The 16,335-nt window shown below is 32.9% G+C and overlaps 1 protein-coding gene across 2 annotated transcripts in view; it reads left to right on the forward strand.

Moving 5' to 3' along the window:
- Set1 (SET domain containing 1) overlaps positions 1-16,335 on the forward strand; it is a 67,630-nt gene that overhangs the window by 12,279 nt on the left and 39,016 nt on the right. For both annotated transcript variants that reach the window (XM_067269006.1, XM_067269007.1), the window contains exons 4-5: positions 7,102-7,206; positions 11,200-11,470. In XM_067269006.1, the coding sequence (XP_067125107.1) occupies positions 7,102-7,206; positions 11,200-11,470 (376 nt within the window). The remainder of the gene's footprint in view (positions 1-7,101; positions 7,207-11,199; positions 11,471-16,335) is intronic.

Genomic DNA, 16,335 nt, shown 5'->3' on the forward strand with positions numbered 1-16,335 from the left:
CAGAGAGGTTTTTTACTGTCTTCTGCATTTCTGATAAAATTTTAAATTTTTTTGGAAAAGACTCTACATTTGGAAAACAATCAAGCTGCGAGTTTTTAACTTACTTGGTACACGGTTCTAACCCTTCGGTGAAAGACTTTAATTTGTTTGTAATTGTAATGATATTTTCGTTCACTCCTTGCAGAGTCAAAATGTTCAACTTCTCAAAAAAGATTGTTGAGAAATGCTACTTTCAGCCAAAAATTACTATCGTTAAGAAATTCAAATCCAGAATTTTCAGTATCAAAGAAACATATTATTTCATGTTGCAAAGAGATAAATCATGCAAGCACTTTTCCTTTTGAGAGCCATTGTACTTCTGTATGAAGCAGTTAACACCTAAAATCAGAATCCATAGTTTCACAAAGGGAAACAAAAACTGCAATGTAGGGAATGTGATTTTATATAATTCACTACTTTAACAACGTTGTCCATCATCTTCAGGTGACCATCAGATAGAGATTTTGACACTAAAACTTTGCCATGAATCATGCAATGTACAATTTTAACTTGTGAATGTTTTTGTAATACATAAACCGTGAAACCTTTTTTTTTCAACCCTGAATGGATGAAGCACCATTAGTTCAAACACTAATTCAAGTTTGCCACTGCATCTCTTTCAATATGATATTTTGGTTGACCAGGTTAAAGACATCTCCCGTTGTTCTTTCCTTCAATTCACAGGAAAAGAAAAACTGACTTATGATTTTACCACCTATTATTATTTGCAGAAATGTAGTTAGTTGAGCTTTGTTGCTGATGTCTGTACTTTCATCGATTTTTGTAAGGCCCACAAGTTTTGAAGTTCATTTTTTGCTTCGGTGAAATGTTTGCAGAGCTGATCATCAATGTCTTGTGAATTGTCTTGAATTTTATGAGAAATTGTGTGAGCTGACAAAGGAATAGTCTTAATTTGTTTGACAGCATCGCTAATCATTCTGCCAATGGCAATCTGGTAAAATAATGTTTTTGGCATCAGAATGTGGTTTTTTTCTTCTTTGCCAAAAGCTGACAATCTTGTAACTAGCAATTTGAACTTCCTTGAGAATTGAGTGAAATTTCTTCAGCCTTTTTGATTGAATTTTTAAATTATTTCTTAGCATTTCAAAGTATTCTTTTGGTTTGTCCTTATGTTGCAGATGATTTCTTATTAAACAATGTTGAAGTTTACTGGAAACCATCGCTTCATTTGAGAGTGTTGTTAGTTAAACAAATCATACAAAAAGGAACCGTGTTGTCTTTTTCCAATAATATAAAACATATTGGATGTAATTTTCATTACATTTTCGTTTTGACGAGATGGAATTTTTATTTTGGTGTTTGTCTTGTTTGTTATGACACACTCATTTTTCTGAGGTCTCAATAAAAATTTGTTCATGTTTAAAATATTTTCTCTCCACTAAAATTCGATTTAATTTATGTAAATTATAAATAAATTATAAACTAAAATCTACTAGGACTTCTAAACAAACCAGGATTGTCAGTAGTTAAATTAACTTTTTTAATGCAGAAATATGATATATTAATGGTTGATCAAGTTAAAAATGACATTAAACATTGTACGTCAGCCAGAATTTCAAATTAAGAAAACTAAAGCGTGTGAAAATTGAAAAAAATATGTTAATTAAAAAAATAGTTCTTTCCATTTATTTAAGTTAATGCATTTCATAATATATAAAGTATTAAACTTTAATACTAATTAATTATTTAATAATTAAATGATGCATAATTAAAAATGCTGAAAATCATTGTTAATTAACAAAAAATGGTTTTCCATCATCAAGACTTAAAATATAATATAGATTTTGAAAATTTAATTCACACTCGTAGACGGTCCATGGTGTCTTCATATGTTTTTACCTATATTTTTTAATCTTTCGCGACACACAGTTTGGCAGACACTGATGTAGACATTTGGTCAATGATCTATTTGCCAATCCAATATATTTTAGCTTTTTGTTAAATCTGTTGTCCTTAACTGGGACTCTGCTATTATCAATTTTGTCTTTACCCTTTGTTAACAACTTTAAATATAGTAGGATTGTGTTTAATGTGACACTCGTGTTTACGTATTTAGCAATCTTTTTATATGCAGAGTAGTTTGGGGTCGTACTTTGTTATAGTGCACTTCTGACTCTATATTAATATATTGGATAGAATTCTCTCGGTCCTGTGTTGGTTTCTAAGGTTGTTTTCTATACTGTGAGCCATGTTAGAGAGAACTTTTGGATTGTAGCCATGTGCTGCTGTGGTGTTTTAACTCCTGAAATGTATCTCTAATGTCCAAGCAATGGGTGTAAGCTTTTCGAACAAAGCCGTATAAATTCTGCTTTTTTATAATTATGCAGATCATTTGATATAACAGGGATAAAAAAGGATATATAGGTTGATTTGAAAACACCAGTGTTACTGTTTCGGTCAAGCTTTATTGCTAGGTTGAAAATGTTTGTTTTTAATAAATATTGCTAGAAGACATAAAGAAGGTGTGTAATTAATTATAGTATATTTACCAAGATTTTTCAGAATACAATTTGATTTTTTAACTATGTAGGTCTCTGTTATATTTTTGATTTGATACTTGTTATGTACAGAAAAAATTTTAAATGTGGCATTTATTTCCCATTTTCATAAATCTTAAATCGCTGAGAGTTTAAAGCAAATTTATAACACAACTTCCAGCACCTACATTTCTCACAAATTCAAATGTTTTTGTTTTTTCAATACCCGAAGAAGGCCTCTGAAGAGACCAAAAATGTATGAGATTTGAAATTCTTATACATTTAGCTTAAAATTAGTTATTTCTCTAAAAGTTCTGTTTGTTAATCCAGGAATGCACAACCTGCGGCTTGGGGGCCACGTACGGCCCCCTTTCAATGTTTATGCCGTCCGCGCGGATGGTACAGGCCAAATTCCTTCTTTCCAAGTTTCTGAGTATAGAACTTTTTCCCTTTCACAAAGTCATTAGCATCCAACTGTTTTATGCCTTTCCCTAGGTGAGAAATGGGGGGGTTGAAGTTCTTCTATTTCTAGCTAACACACTTTCTGGTTTAGATTTCAAATATTTTAAGTCTAATACATAGTAGTATAATGATTTTTAGAAGAATCAAATGTAATAAAATGAAGATAGAACGTCATTTCTGATGTTATTGGGAAGTTTCTACTTTGGCGGGAAATTTTCAATTTTATGCTTCGGAAAACTTGCTTATTCGTATAAATAGCACCAAATAACGTAAAAATAAGTGAAAAAAGTGCCGAAAAACCATGAAAATAGCGATTTTTTTTTTTTTTTTTTTTTATGCTGGTATGGTATTTCGCTGCATTATCTATATTAGCAAAAAGAAAGTCCCTCAGTTCACAAAAACAATTTTTTTTGCTAATATAGATAATGCAGCGAAATACCATACCAGCATTTTGGAACTTGCAAATTTAATATGTTACACGTCGTTTTTCGAATTTGAAGATGATACATATTTGCAAGAAAGAGGGGTGCCTATGGGAAGCCCTATGTCCTCTATTTTATGTGAACTTGTATTACGGCGTTTGGAAAGCAAGATCATACTCATCTTTCAACATCAGATTGTTTTATATACAAGATATGTGGATGATGTTTTCATCCTTTGGAAAAATGATAGTAGCGCTCCGCAGTTCCTTCACGAAATCAACAAAAACCCATATGGTTTGACCTTAGCACTAGACCAAGAAAGTGCTTTTAATGTAAATTTCCTTGATCTTTCAATCACATGCAAGGAGGGTCAAATATGGACTGGACATTTATAGAAAACCCACCTATCAGCCCATTATTATACCAAAAAATTCTGTCGATCCGATGAATTTTAAATACACAGCGTTCCATGCCTGGATCAAGCGTGCTCACACGCATTGCACCAGTGTTATTGACACCTATAAGGAACTAAGTTACATTCGTGCTACAGCATTACAACATGGGTATCGGAGTAAGGAGATTGATAGACTTATCGACAGGTTTCAGAGGACGAAAAATCAGCAGCTTCCTCCTATGAATCAAGGGAGAAAAGTGATTCTCGATTATTTTCCTTTCTTGCACACGATGATTAAGAAAGTAGCCAAAAACAACAACTTAAGATTGTTATATCGACGTAATCCTACAATATATCGATTATTAAGAAACGACAAGAAAAAAGAAAACCAGAGTTTTAAAACGGGTATATTCTATACCGTTAAAGGATCGTCGTTTTAATTCAGATCTGGTATACGTTGGTGCAACTATGAGGCATTTAAAGCAGAGGCTTAAGGTGCATAGATACTCCATTAATAAAAGCTTGGATACTACTGTGCTAGCAGCTTTCGCTAAATATCAAGATGTTGACATTTATTGGGACAAAGCGTCTATTATTAAGGCCACGACCAACAAACAAATGCTGAAATATTTAGAAAAACTAGAAATCTACAAAGCCCTCGTTAACACCGGTTGTATTAACCATAGAGACGCTGATGCTTTGTCCACGGCTTGGAGATCGTTTTACCGCAGTACATAACATTTTTTCTTGCAATAGACAGGTTTTTGTGGCAATATTTTGTTATTTGTTTTATTTTTTATTTTTATTCTCACTGCGATATGTTGCGCATGCGCAATTTGTTATTTTCTTATCCAGAACGGCATTTTTACTTTGGAATTAATTTGAATTTTAAATATTTGCTTGAGTTCTATTTTTTCTGCATTCTTTTCGTTTTTGAGTTCGTTTTAACTGATGAAGGCTGTTTAAAACAGTCGAAAACGTTTTTATTAAATATTTTTAATGCTGGAATTATTAAGGTTTTTGTTTTTAATGGAAGCTGATTACACTAAAAAGTTTTGGATTTAATAATTATTTCAAACCCTGTCGAGTCTCGTAAACTTCCTGTAATTATCAACACTGTCAGCGGCTAAAGTAATTACACTCCTTGTGTCAACAAAGAAGGTTGTAAAATGGTCCGGGCCCTCTGGTCAGTAAACTTAACCCGGCTCTTCTTCAGAAAAGGTTGTGCTTCCCTGGTTAATCCTTTCATATGAAATAATAGAAAATCATTTTGAATTTTTGCTGAAAAGGGAAACATTAAGATTAGAAATTTTCTGGACTATACTCTATAATTGAAATTTTTTAATAATTTAGGTCTACTCAGATGTATTGAGCTGGATTTAAGTTCTTATGTGTAATGTCTAGAGCTGTTGCATGTGGCAAAATGATGTCATTTTGATGCATTCCGACATACTAGAGCAATGATGCCCAACTTTTCAATTGGCAGTCCAAATTTTACATAAGTTGTAGGTGGTTGGCCACAAATATTTTGTAAGTTCTATATTTACAAAGATTAGGCCTATTTCTGTCATTTATAAGTGTGTGTCAAGTATGTTTGCAGACAGGACTTGGTTCCAGAGCCATAGTTTGGGCATCATTGCATTAGAGTTATGAGAGCAGACACTACTAAATAATTTAAATATATTAGTCTTTACAATACAATGTTAACTAAAAAGAAAATGATGATAAACTTATATTGGAAGATGCAATGAATGCTAAACTTCTTTTTGCTTGAATTGTTACCAATCTGAACTATCTCAACATTTGCAGGTATGCAACCTAACAAACACTAGATAACTATCTATATTATTTACTAAGAAAGCACTGATCATGTGAAATGACATAATTCACATCTTACTGATTAGAGGACAATGCCCTGGCTTAAGGAAAACAAGGGGCATGCATTTGAATTGCTGTCATAAAATAGCATTTCAAATCTGATGAAAAGGAGGTCCTGCAATTTGAGGAATGTGTGCATGATTTTGTTAGTCAAATAAATAGTTTTACTCACAAAAACGGTTTGACTAACATCAAGTAGGAATTGTAATAATGTGAATGAAATGAAGAAAACAGACTGGAATCTACAAACCATCTAATTGGAGCATTTGGGAATTTTATCTCACCACACTCGTGATTAGAATATTTTGTTTTCATAAAGGAGAAGAGAGATTAAAAAAAATTAGATGGTTGCATTAAATTCTCAACATTGAGTACTTATATAGTGTTACACCTATTTATGAGTTTGATATTTTCAAAAAAAATATTGTCAATTTGTGTGTTAATTGTTGAAAAATCTAAGTTTCTCAGATTTATTTATTAATTAAAAAATATAAAATATGAGGGGTGTTCAAATGAAAAGGTATGAAATGACACTGTGGGTATAATTGAAATCTTTATTCAAAGTAATCACCAGAGACCTGAGCACAACTATCTCACTGTTTAACGAGCCAAAGTATTCCCTGTTCCCAGAATTCCTGTGGCTGTGACAAGAGCCAGTCCTCCACTGTGTCCTTCAGTTCGTCATCCGAATTGAAGCGTTTCCCTTTGAGATGTTTTTTGAGTGGACCAAACAGATGGAAGTCGCAGGGAGACATGTTACCGTGTTTGCCTGGCCGGTCTCGGGTCATCACTCAAACACTCCCAGCCTTCACGAAAATGGGCACTCTGCTTTCTCACTGACTTGTCAGACACACAGTCTCCCCATATACGGCCACCATTCGACAATGAATATTGGCCGGTTTAACACCTTCCGCAGAAATCCGATAACACCTCGCTGCTCCTCAATCGTCAGCTTTTCCAATGTGAACACCATGATGTCCTCACACGCGCTGCTGCATCAATTGGACAGAACACACAACTGCCTGCTTCTCTCCTGTGTCGTGTGCAGGTGCACAACCACACCGGACGCTACATTCACATCCCTAGATGTCTCACTACGGTATCCCAAAGTGGCATATTCCCATTTCAACTGGTTTGGTTGTGATGACATTTTGTACCTTTTCATTTGAACACTTCTCATACATAACTTTTCTCTACCTGATTGATTAAACCTTTCAATCTGAAATAGCCAAATTCAGTCAATTAAAAATGTAACTTTATTTATTTGTCAAATTTATTATTAAATATATTAATTTTACATGTTACAAATGTTGATTTATTTAATTTAAAATGTTTTATTTAATAACTTTATAGTATCGAAGGGTAATATATCCTTTACTTATTCATTTCTTTCCTTTTTCAATAATAGCAAGAATCACTGTATCCACCAGTGCAAATTCGAGATCCACGATCAAGACTTGCATTGCTGTGGTCCAGGACTGAGTGTGCAGAACTGCCGGTACCTAGATTTAAGGTAATTTTCAATTTACAGAAACCTTTGTAATTATTCATGTAAAAGCTTTCTCTGAATATTTAAGTAAATAAATAAACTTATTGGAGAGTCATTTAAAATCCAATTCAAACTATTTAAAAAATTCAATCACTTTCAAGTTTTATGATGATTATCAGGAACTAACAAGAGAAATTTTTCTGTTGCTTTCTAAAAAAGTTTTCATTCTGAGAAAAGGAGTTTGAATTGCAAATAAATATCTTAATACAGAATGGCCTTGTTTTATGTGAGGGCTTTGTGTTAGAATTTCATTTTATACAGTATCTACTATGTGTAACTTTTTGCTCCATTCTAAGTAGTTCCCAGATGATTGCCAAGACACTTATCTAATCATTTACAATTAACAGAAAAATGTTAAATTGATTTACTTAAGTAAAATAACTATATATATATAACATATATATACTATAGTCTATATAATAACATATATACTATAGTCTATATAATAACATATATACTATAGTCTGTCTATGGAAAGAATCAACTTGGGTATTAACCAATAAGCATCAGCCATTGATTGCTTAGTTGTGGCAAGTTACTTCCAGTTTCTTTTTCATTTATTAAACATGTCACTCATTATAAACAGTGTTATGAAAGTTTCATGTTCTGGTATTGGAATACGAGGAAGTTCGTTATAGTAGTTGTTAAATGTATAATTCTTTACAGTGAATACATGCTATAAAAAATTAACACTATTACCACCCTTTCGGGAACCTTTTACTGGTGTTGGACGCAAAACGAAAAATCTTCGTTAACGTTTTCGAACTTGGTAGTTTTTCTTCAGACGGTAAAAAACGAGGAACGTGGATCGAATAATGGAAACTATTAACACTATTAATGGAAAAGTTGCTATGCCTTCTAGTGAGAGAAAATAAATTAAAATTCATTGCCTGACATATTAAGTGAAAAGTGCTGACATCATTAGAGAATGTACTAATTGGTTTAACTGAAGTGATATCGCATGTGATGTTGATCTCAAGTCAATTCTTTTCATAGACAGACTATAAATTTATGATAAAAATAGTCAGCATGTGCATTTATATAATTATTCCTGTGTATCTAAGAATTAACCTAATCGTTGTCATCTGTGGAAACATGAATCCACATATGTAATTCAATTCCCATGTAAAACAAGACCTTACTGTTTAATTTATGTGCCTTAATTTATTAATTTGAACTTAATTTGTCAACTAGGACATAACTACTATTGGGATTTATTATACTGGATAACTGGTTCTGCAAATTAAGTAAACGAAATCAGAAAAACAGTCTTTATTTATCACCTGAACACATACATGATATCTTTGTGTTTTGGACCTGTTGGTCTCTCATCAGCAGGTTTACCATCAACATTTTTTAAAAAATTTCAATTTAAAATTGTTACAAAATCATTTAAAAAATATAAAATTCCCAACAGTAAACTAATTTAAAAACTTACAATTCCTGGGTTTTTAAGTACATCCTCGAAACCGACAATATTTAATGATAAATTCAATAATATCAACCCAAATATATTCCTGCTTTTAAAACAATAAAATTAATTAAATTAATGAAGATTGGTTTAAGCTTATTCTAATAAACTTACATCATCGAGCTTTCGCTTTCCCTTGAACATTGCTTTAACCTTACTTAATGCAAGTAAAAGTTAAAAATTAAGTTTACCAATGTTATAAAAGTTACAAAATAATGATTTATATTTGAATGAGTAATATTTAATATATGAAATCTACTTGTTCACACAGCTAATAGACTTATATGAAGACATACAATGAAAAGAATGATTTTCAAAACTGTAGGAATAAATAAACTATTTGGTAATTTCTTTGTAATGAAGACATGTATTCCAAAACTTGTTTGGTCTGTGAAGATAAATTTTACAAAAAGACAAAAAATCTGTCAAGCAAAAATGGCTAACATATTGCTGTAACTCCTGGCAGAATTTAAGTTGATCAAAGGAGGTATACTGACAGATGTCATATGAAAATGTGGCTGTTGCTCAAGACAAGATATTTGGTGTCAAAAATCTTGGGCATACTCAAAACTCATTCAGCCTGTAGACTGAACAACTTTTGAGAGTTTAACTCATTACAGACCATTATATAGAATACTCTTGTAACAATAACAGATAAATAAAACACTAACATCAGTTATTGTTTCCTCATTCATAGAGTTCATCACACATTTTGATATGAGAATGCTGTTCATTTGTCCTTGTTCTAGCTAAAACATCATTATAGAACTGCCTAGCTGACTGTTGTATAGTGAAATACTTTATAAGTTTTTCAACATTTCTTGCCTTTTTTTTTTTTTTTTTTTTGAAACATTGTTTTCCTTGGTTAGTGAAAGTGCTTAAGAGTTACACAAATCTAGTTCTTCCCTGAAGTACAGAAACTTGTCAGTTTGTTATACAAATAGATGAAACACATCAGTATTGCCATGCTGTGTAAATATTTATGTCCAGAAATAGTGCAAAATACCTTCAGAAACCTTTTGAATATAGTGAACAGTACCTCTGAAAACCTTTAATCTGTATCAGTATTGAAGATAATTTAAACTTTATTTAAATAAAGCATGTGTTCAAAAATCCCATAATCTAGATTTTATTTTGCAATACAGTAGACCCCCTATAACACGGTAGATACGTTCTGTGTTATATGAATTCTGTGTTGTACGAGTCACTTAGGTTTTACAATTACACGAGCCATTCACGGCCTGGCACTTGTGCAGTTTAGGGGGTACGGCTGTTTGAAAGGTTTTCTTCCATAAAATTAATCGATTCTGGACTAATTTGACTCAAACATTTCCAAAACACATATAATTTTTTGGGAATAATCCATATAAACTATGCCATAAACAAAAATTGCAGGAATAATTACCGAGTGCACGCCGTTGGAAGACACCATTGATTAAGCTTGTTTTCGTCGCGTAGCGGCTCATGGAACGGCAGACGCATTTCCCGATAAGTTATTCTTTCTGCGAAAACTTCGCCGAACTTTGGAGACATCGTTAATAGAAATATGATTTTTATGGCCGTTAAATAATAAATGGTTTTTAGTAGGTCCGCTGCTCGTTTAAACTCGACGGTTTGTGCAATGTCCACTATTGGTCCAGATTCGACCAATCCTGTCGAGACACGAGTCGGCCATGACAATCTGTCTCATTCTTTTACCATGTTATACGAGCCTCTTTTAGCGTGTTATACGAACACGATCGCAATTTTTCTGTTGTGTTATACGAATCCGTCTTATATGAACCTGTGTTATAGGGGGATCTACTGTATATCATTTTATACTGTTTCCTTTTTTGTCAAGCAATTGTTTGTAGTCCACTGCAAATCTTTTTTATTTAAAGCAGTTAAATCTCTCCTAAAATACATAATATCAAATATTACATTTCCATTTCATTTACTTTCCTCAGATTATAATTATCTAGTTCATATTTATTATATAAAAAACAGCAATTAGGATTTCAACATTTGCAATGTACTGTACTTGATTATTAAAATTCCATTAAAGCACTAACATTTGTGTTCTAGTGCTTTCAAGCAGTTGATATTCATCTTCACAAATATGTGAATGTTGCTTGCTCAAAAGCACTAGAACTTAAATATTAAAAACTATTAAAACTCTATAAAAGTGAGCATATTTTGAGTTATTCATATTTTTAAATTCTAAATTCACATAAATTATTTTTTGTATTATAAGAATTGTAATCAGCAAATTCCTGTAATAAAAAAAATTATTTCTAAATGTCTTCTAATGACATATTATTATAAATGTTTGTATTACTGTTCTTGCAAATTTCATTTTTATGTTTGCATTAGAATTTATAGTAAACTTTCTAATATATTTAATTACATTTTTGTGATAAATTTACTTCACTTGAATTACGATTGTCTTAAAAAGTTAATATCTATAATTATATAATTTATAAAATATGGATTTATTTTCTTTTCAGATTGATAATAATTACGTTGGAAGTCCTCCCAAACTTGAAATCACTATAAGTAATTTAAATGATAATATCAATAAAGCATTTTTAGAGGAATTACTTAAGAAGTATGGTACAGTAGAAGAATCACAAATTTTTTATCATCCAAATACAAAAAAACATTTGGGATTAGCAAAAATCACTTTTACAACAACTCAAGCTGCAAAGTTTTGTGTTGAAAAATTAAATCATTCATCTGTCATGGGAAATATTCTTAAAGTGTTTTTTGATCCATTTGGTAAGTTTGAAAATTTAAATTGATTATCAAAGTATACTTGTTAAAATTTTATTTTATGAAAACTGAAATGTACTAAGCTCATCCAGAAAGTAAGTACGTGTACCGTTTGGGTATTAAAAAAGATTTTCAATTTGTTTTCATTTGTATTTTATTACAGAAAAATCTACATGCCTTAAACTAGTTTTCGACATATTCACCATGTGAATTAAAGCATGTTTCATATCTTGGCATTAATTGCAACATACCTGCTTCGTAGAATTTGGCCGCCTGAGATCTGAACCAGTTCTGGACGTTTACCTTGATCTCATCATCACTTGCAAAGTGGTGGCTGGCAAGAAATTTCTTGAGATGAGAAAACAAATGGAAGTCAGATGGAGCTAGTCCGGACTATAAGGAGGGTGACAGAATTGTTCCCAGTGAAATGAATCAAGCAGCATCATTGTTATGTGTGCAGTATGCGGTCACGCATTATCATGCACAAACACAATGCCGAAAGTCAGTAGTCCATGCCTTTTGTTCTGTACCACATGCCGTAACTTCTTCAATGTTTCACAATACATTGTAGATCTCGTCACCACTTTGCAAGTGATGTTGAGATCAAGGTAAACGTTTAGAACTGGTTCAGATCTCAGGCGGCCAAATTCTACGAAGCAGGTATGTTGCAATTAGTGCCAAGATATGAAACATGCTTTAATTCACATGGTGAATATGTCGAAAAGTAGTTTAAGGCATGTAGATTTTTCTGTAATAAAATACAAATGAAAACAAATTGAAAATCTTTTTTAATACCCAAATCTGGATGAGCTTAATATATAGTTGTATCTTAAATGAAGCTTAATGAGATAACTGTGTCATAATATACACTTGAAATTTACATAGTACAACTGATACTCAGTATATGCTGGGGATAGCCTAACATTGTCATGATAGGAACCATATATTGCGTGAGAACCGAGGGGGTTAGAGAAGGGATCTCTATGCCCTGCTTACCAGCATGGTCTGGTGAGGACAGTCAGTGTCAATGGATGGCTTTAGGAGGACAAGTAGTGGAGTGGGAAGGTTGCAAGTAAGTCAATAGGTGTTGGCCGTTTCTGAGAAATAGACAGGTTTAACATAAACACAACAACAATTTAATATCTCTAAGTTAAGATGCATAAGATTAAAAAGTTATGGCTAAATATGGCAGTTATATGCGATAAAAGATACAAAGATATAAACTGCGCGACAAAGATTCGTATGCCACCTGATATGCAGGTCTGCTAAATCTAGGTGCAGAGAGAAAGTCACATAGATCTACTTAATTACCTCAGAGCACCCGTTCATACGATGTTGGCTGGATGATTGTGGATCATGGAGGTTGCTTTATGAGAGCTCTGGGAGAGGTGACAGACTGAGCCTGGGTCCTCGCTTCTTGAAGATTGTCCATGCTGAGGAGTGGGTACTACTACTATTTATACAGTCATCTGGCTGATGCAATCTTGATGTAATACATTCTACGTTCGAACTGAGTGCAGGTGGTGTTTATACGAGTTTTCAAGAGTCATACATCTCAATGAATTATTGACACTTTCTATCCGGCATTGTTACTCATCTTACTTCAAAATTGAGACAACAGCTGTCAAACATACTAAATTAATTGCCGGTAGTGACTAAGGTTTGATATTAGGTTACAACCTGAGTTATAATTGTTTAAATTTGAGAGACATTTAATCACTAATCTGTTAAGAAATGGGTGAAATAGGATATGTGTGGGTTTCTCCATTGACCCTTTCCTCTCCAATTTCAGCAAAGAATTAAAAATAATTCTTAATTATTTAATTACTTAATTACTTTCATACACCCCTCTCAGAATGTCACAATATGCAACTATTATGTAGTTAAAATACTATAGTATATGGAAGCCTCAGTAACAGCTAATTGCAGTGACAACGTTTAGATGCTGATGATGATTTAGAGATCATCTAGATCAGTGTTTCTCAAAGTGGGCGATAACGCCCCCTTATGAGCGGTGAGTAAATCTAGGGGGGCGCTGGAGGCAGGGTACTGAACGATGACCAAAGGCAAAAGTTGGGGTCACTGACAGCTGTTCCCTTTCCTCTGTTAAACAGATAAGAGGAAACGTTGTGTTTAATGGTTTCCAGATGTTGAGAACAATGTACAGTAAGGGCACAAAGTGTGAGATTCATAGAAAAGTTTTCCTAAGAATATTTCCAATCCTTTATCACACAAGAGAAAATGGGTTAGGGGATGTTGGGTATAACTTTACGGAACAAAGGGGAGGTAGATCAAAAAAGTTTGGGAATCACTGATCTCTAGACCATGGTTCAGAAAATTTTCATTGCAGAGATGGCATTTTTCACTTGCCGCAGTTTGTGGCAAGCAAGAATTGCCGTGAAGCGTGAAGGTCAAATAACTTGTTTCTAGATTCCCTCGATGATAGGTTTATCCACCATTTTACTTGAGTAGAAGTCACCATATTCATTTTTTGGTTGCAAAGTTTATGTTATAATGGATATTGTTCATTTAATAAATATTGTAAACGAGACGAATCAAGAGAATTATTCATGTTGACAATTATGAAGACAGAGAGGGTAATACATCAAAATATTCCTTTAAAAATCTATTCCGAGGACAGATTTTGAATTTGGTATAAATTTTCTTAATCTGGATTTGTTTGTCTTTTAAATTGTAGTGGCAATGAAATTAAGCATCTAGATCAGTGGTTCTAAAACTTTTTTACCCATGGACCTCTTTTCCTCTTAATTTTTTTTTTTGTGGACCCTCCCATAGACATTGCACAGGAAAAAAAAACCTTACATTTTTCACTAATAGAAAAAGAAAGGAAAATATTCAGAAATGTCACTGTTAGGTGACATGATGCTGATGGTATAAGATTCTCCTAACAAACTCCGGCTTTATAATCTCTCTTTGACCTTTGTCAATGAGATATATATGTCGTATATGTATTCAATATTTTAAATAATTTATATTTTAATTCTTATGCAAGAAATGAGTAATAAAGAAATTGACAATATATATATACTGTAAAAATTTAATTCTCAGTAAAACAATTGTTCTGAAGTAGAATTACCCTATAGACCACTAAAATATCACCGTGAACCCCAATTCAGTATTTTTTTTCTGTGGACTCTGTTAACAACTACTGGTCTAGATGTAAGAGGATTGCCATTAATTACTGAGCAACAGTTGTTGACGGCATTATGATTTTATGCCACCGAAGCTTCCAGAGGGTAGCCAGTGATCTTATCAGAGTTCACATCTCTATTGTATGCAAGTATCTATCAAACTACTATTAAATAAATTTAAAAAGTTCTTTGTATAGTGATAGAAATGTTTATAATAAGAATAAGGTCTTGTTTAATGAATAAGGTCTTACTGCAATGACAAGGAAACGACGAAGAAAATTTGTCTGTACCATCTCCCATGCAGGTTTTTTTATCCCCAGAATACAATTGTTCTAACCTCTCTCCTTAACTGCAGGATAATTTTTTATAATTTCCATAAGGACACTTTTTTCTTCTTCAAAAAAATTCCAGCATGATTTGAACACATTGTCACTTTTTTTCTGGTGTCATAAACAAATAACCTGATTGATTAAATGACTCCTGAGAGAGGAAAGTAACAGTGAAGAAAGTAATAGCCAACGTTTTGCCGAGATTCGTTTAGATGGCATTCAGAAATAGACAATTGTCATCTTTGCAAACGCATTTTAAACTGCGGTTCAGCCAGCCAACGTCTAGATGCCGTTCGGCTATTAAACGCCATTTAACATAAACCCTGTCTCTGCAATCAGCTGTAAGGGTTTAGAAGAGCAACATATGGCTTGTGAGCTGCAATTTGACTACCATGGGGTATATGCAACAAATACTGAAGAATTCTGTGTTGATGGAAAATTCATACAGGTCAAAAATTGCAGTTATATTTACATTATAGTATAATAAACAAATGAAATAATGTGAAATTTTGAAATAGAAAACTAATACAGTAATACCTCAGTTTTTGTTAACTTCGGTTATTGTCGATTTTTTTTCGCAAAAATTTGTGTCGGTTTTCATTGATTGCCTCAAATTTCGTTGCATGCTCAAGTGACTTTGCTGAATTTTGTGAAAACGAAGGGTGACCCATGTGTTTTTCGGCACAGTGTGGCATTATTTCTCGTTGCGTGACATTACCCCATGACGGTCCACCATTTGCCAACTGTTCCATTTGCCAAACACTGGGAGTTTGGTTGTGGGTTTGCGCTTCGGCAGGGCGGGCTGGCCACATGAAGCTTTCCGGGTTTTGTCCACTTCTGTAACACCTGAATAGGGGCCAGTTAAACGGATTTCCCCAAAGGCATTATTCTCCTCGATACTACCATCATAAATGCATACAACTACTATTACATGACAATTACGTCACACTTTACTACAGGTAATATAGGGTAGAAGCTCATGCCCAACTAGCTTCTACAAGACAAGACATTAACCCGCATGTCTAGCAGAACAATTCCATTGCTTTCATCTAAATTCTAATTATCTTATCTTTAATCTTAATGCTTTTATCTTTATGCTAATTAGTCTTTTATGTTAATTTCTTATTGCTTTTAGTATTTAATGCTGTATTAATTCTCTATAAAATGAGTTTTTGGTATGTATTTTTGAGTGTCTAGAACGAATTAATTGGATTTACATTGATTCATATGGAAATAATTGCCTCGGTTTTCGTCAGTTTCGGATTTCATTGTTTTTGGACAAATTATCAACGAAAACCAAGGTAAAACTGTATTGACTTAGCCCATCTATCTGGCAGTTGTGAGAGAGAGAGTTTACAATTCTTTGTGAGTCAGGAAATACCTGTGTTGA

Source organism: Centruroides vittatus, unplaced genomic scaffold, assembly GCF_030686945.1.
Source record: "Centruroides vittatus isolate TY-2023 unplaced genomic scaffold, ASM3068694v2 contig_345, whole genome shotgun sequence".
NCBI classification, from domain to species: Eukaryota; Metazoa; Arthropoda; class Arachnida; order Scorpiones; family Buthidae; genus Centruroides; species Centruroides vittatus.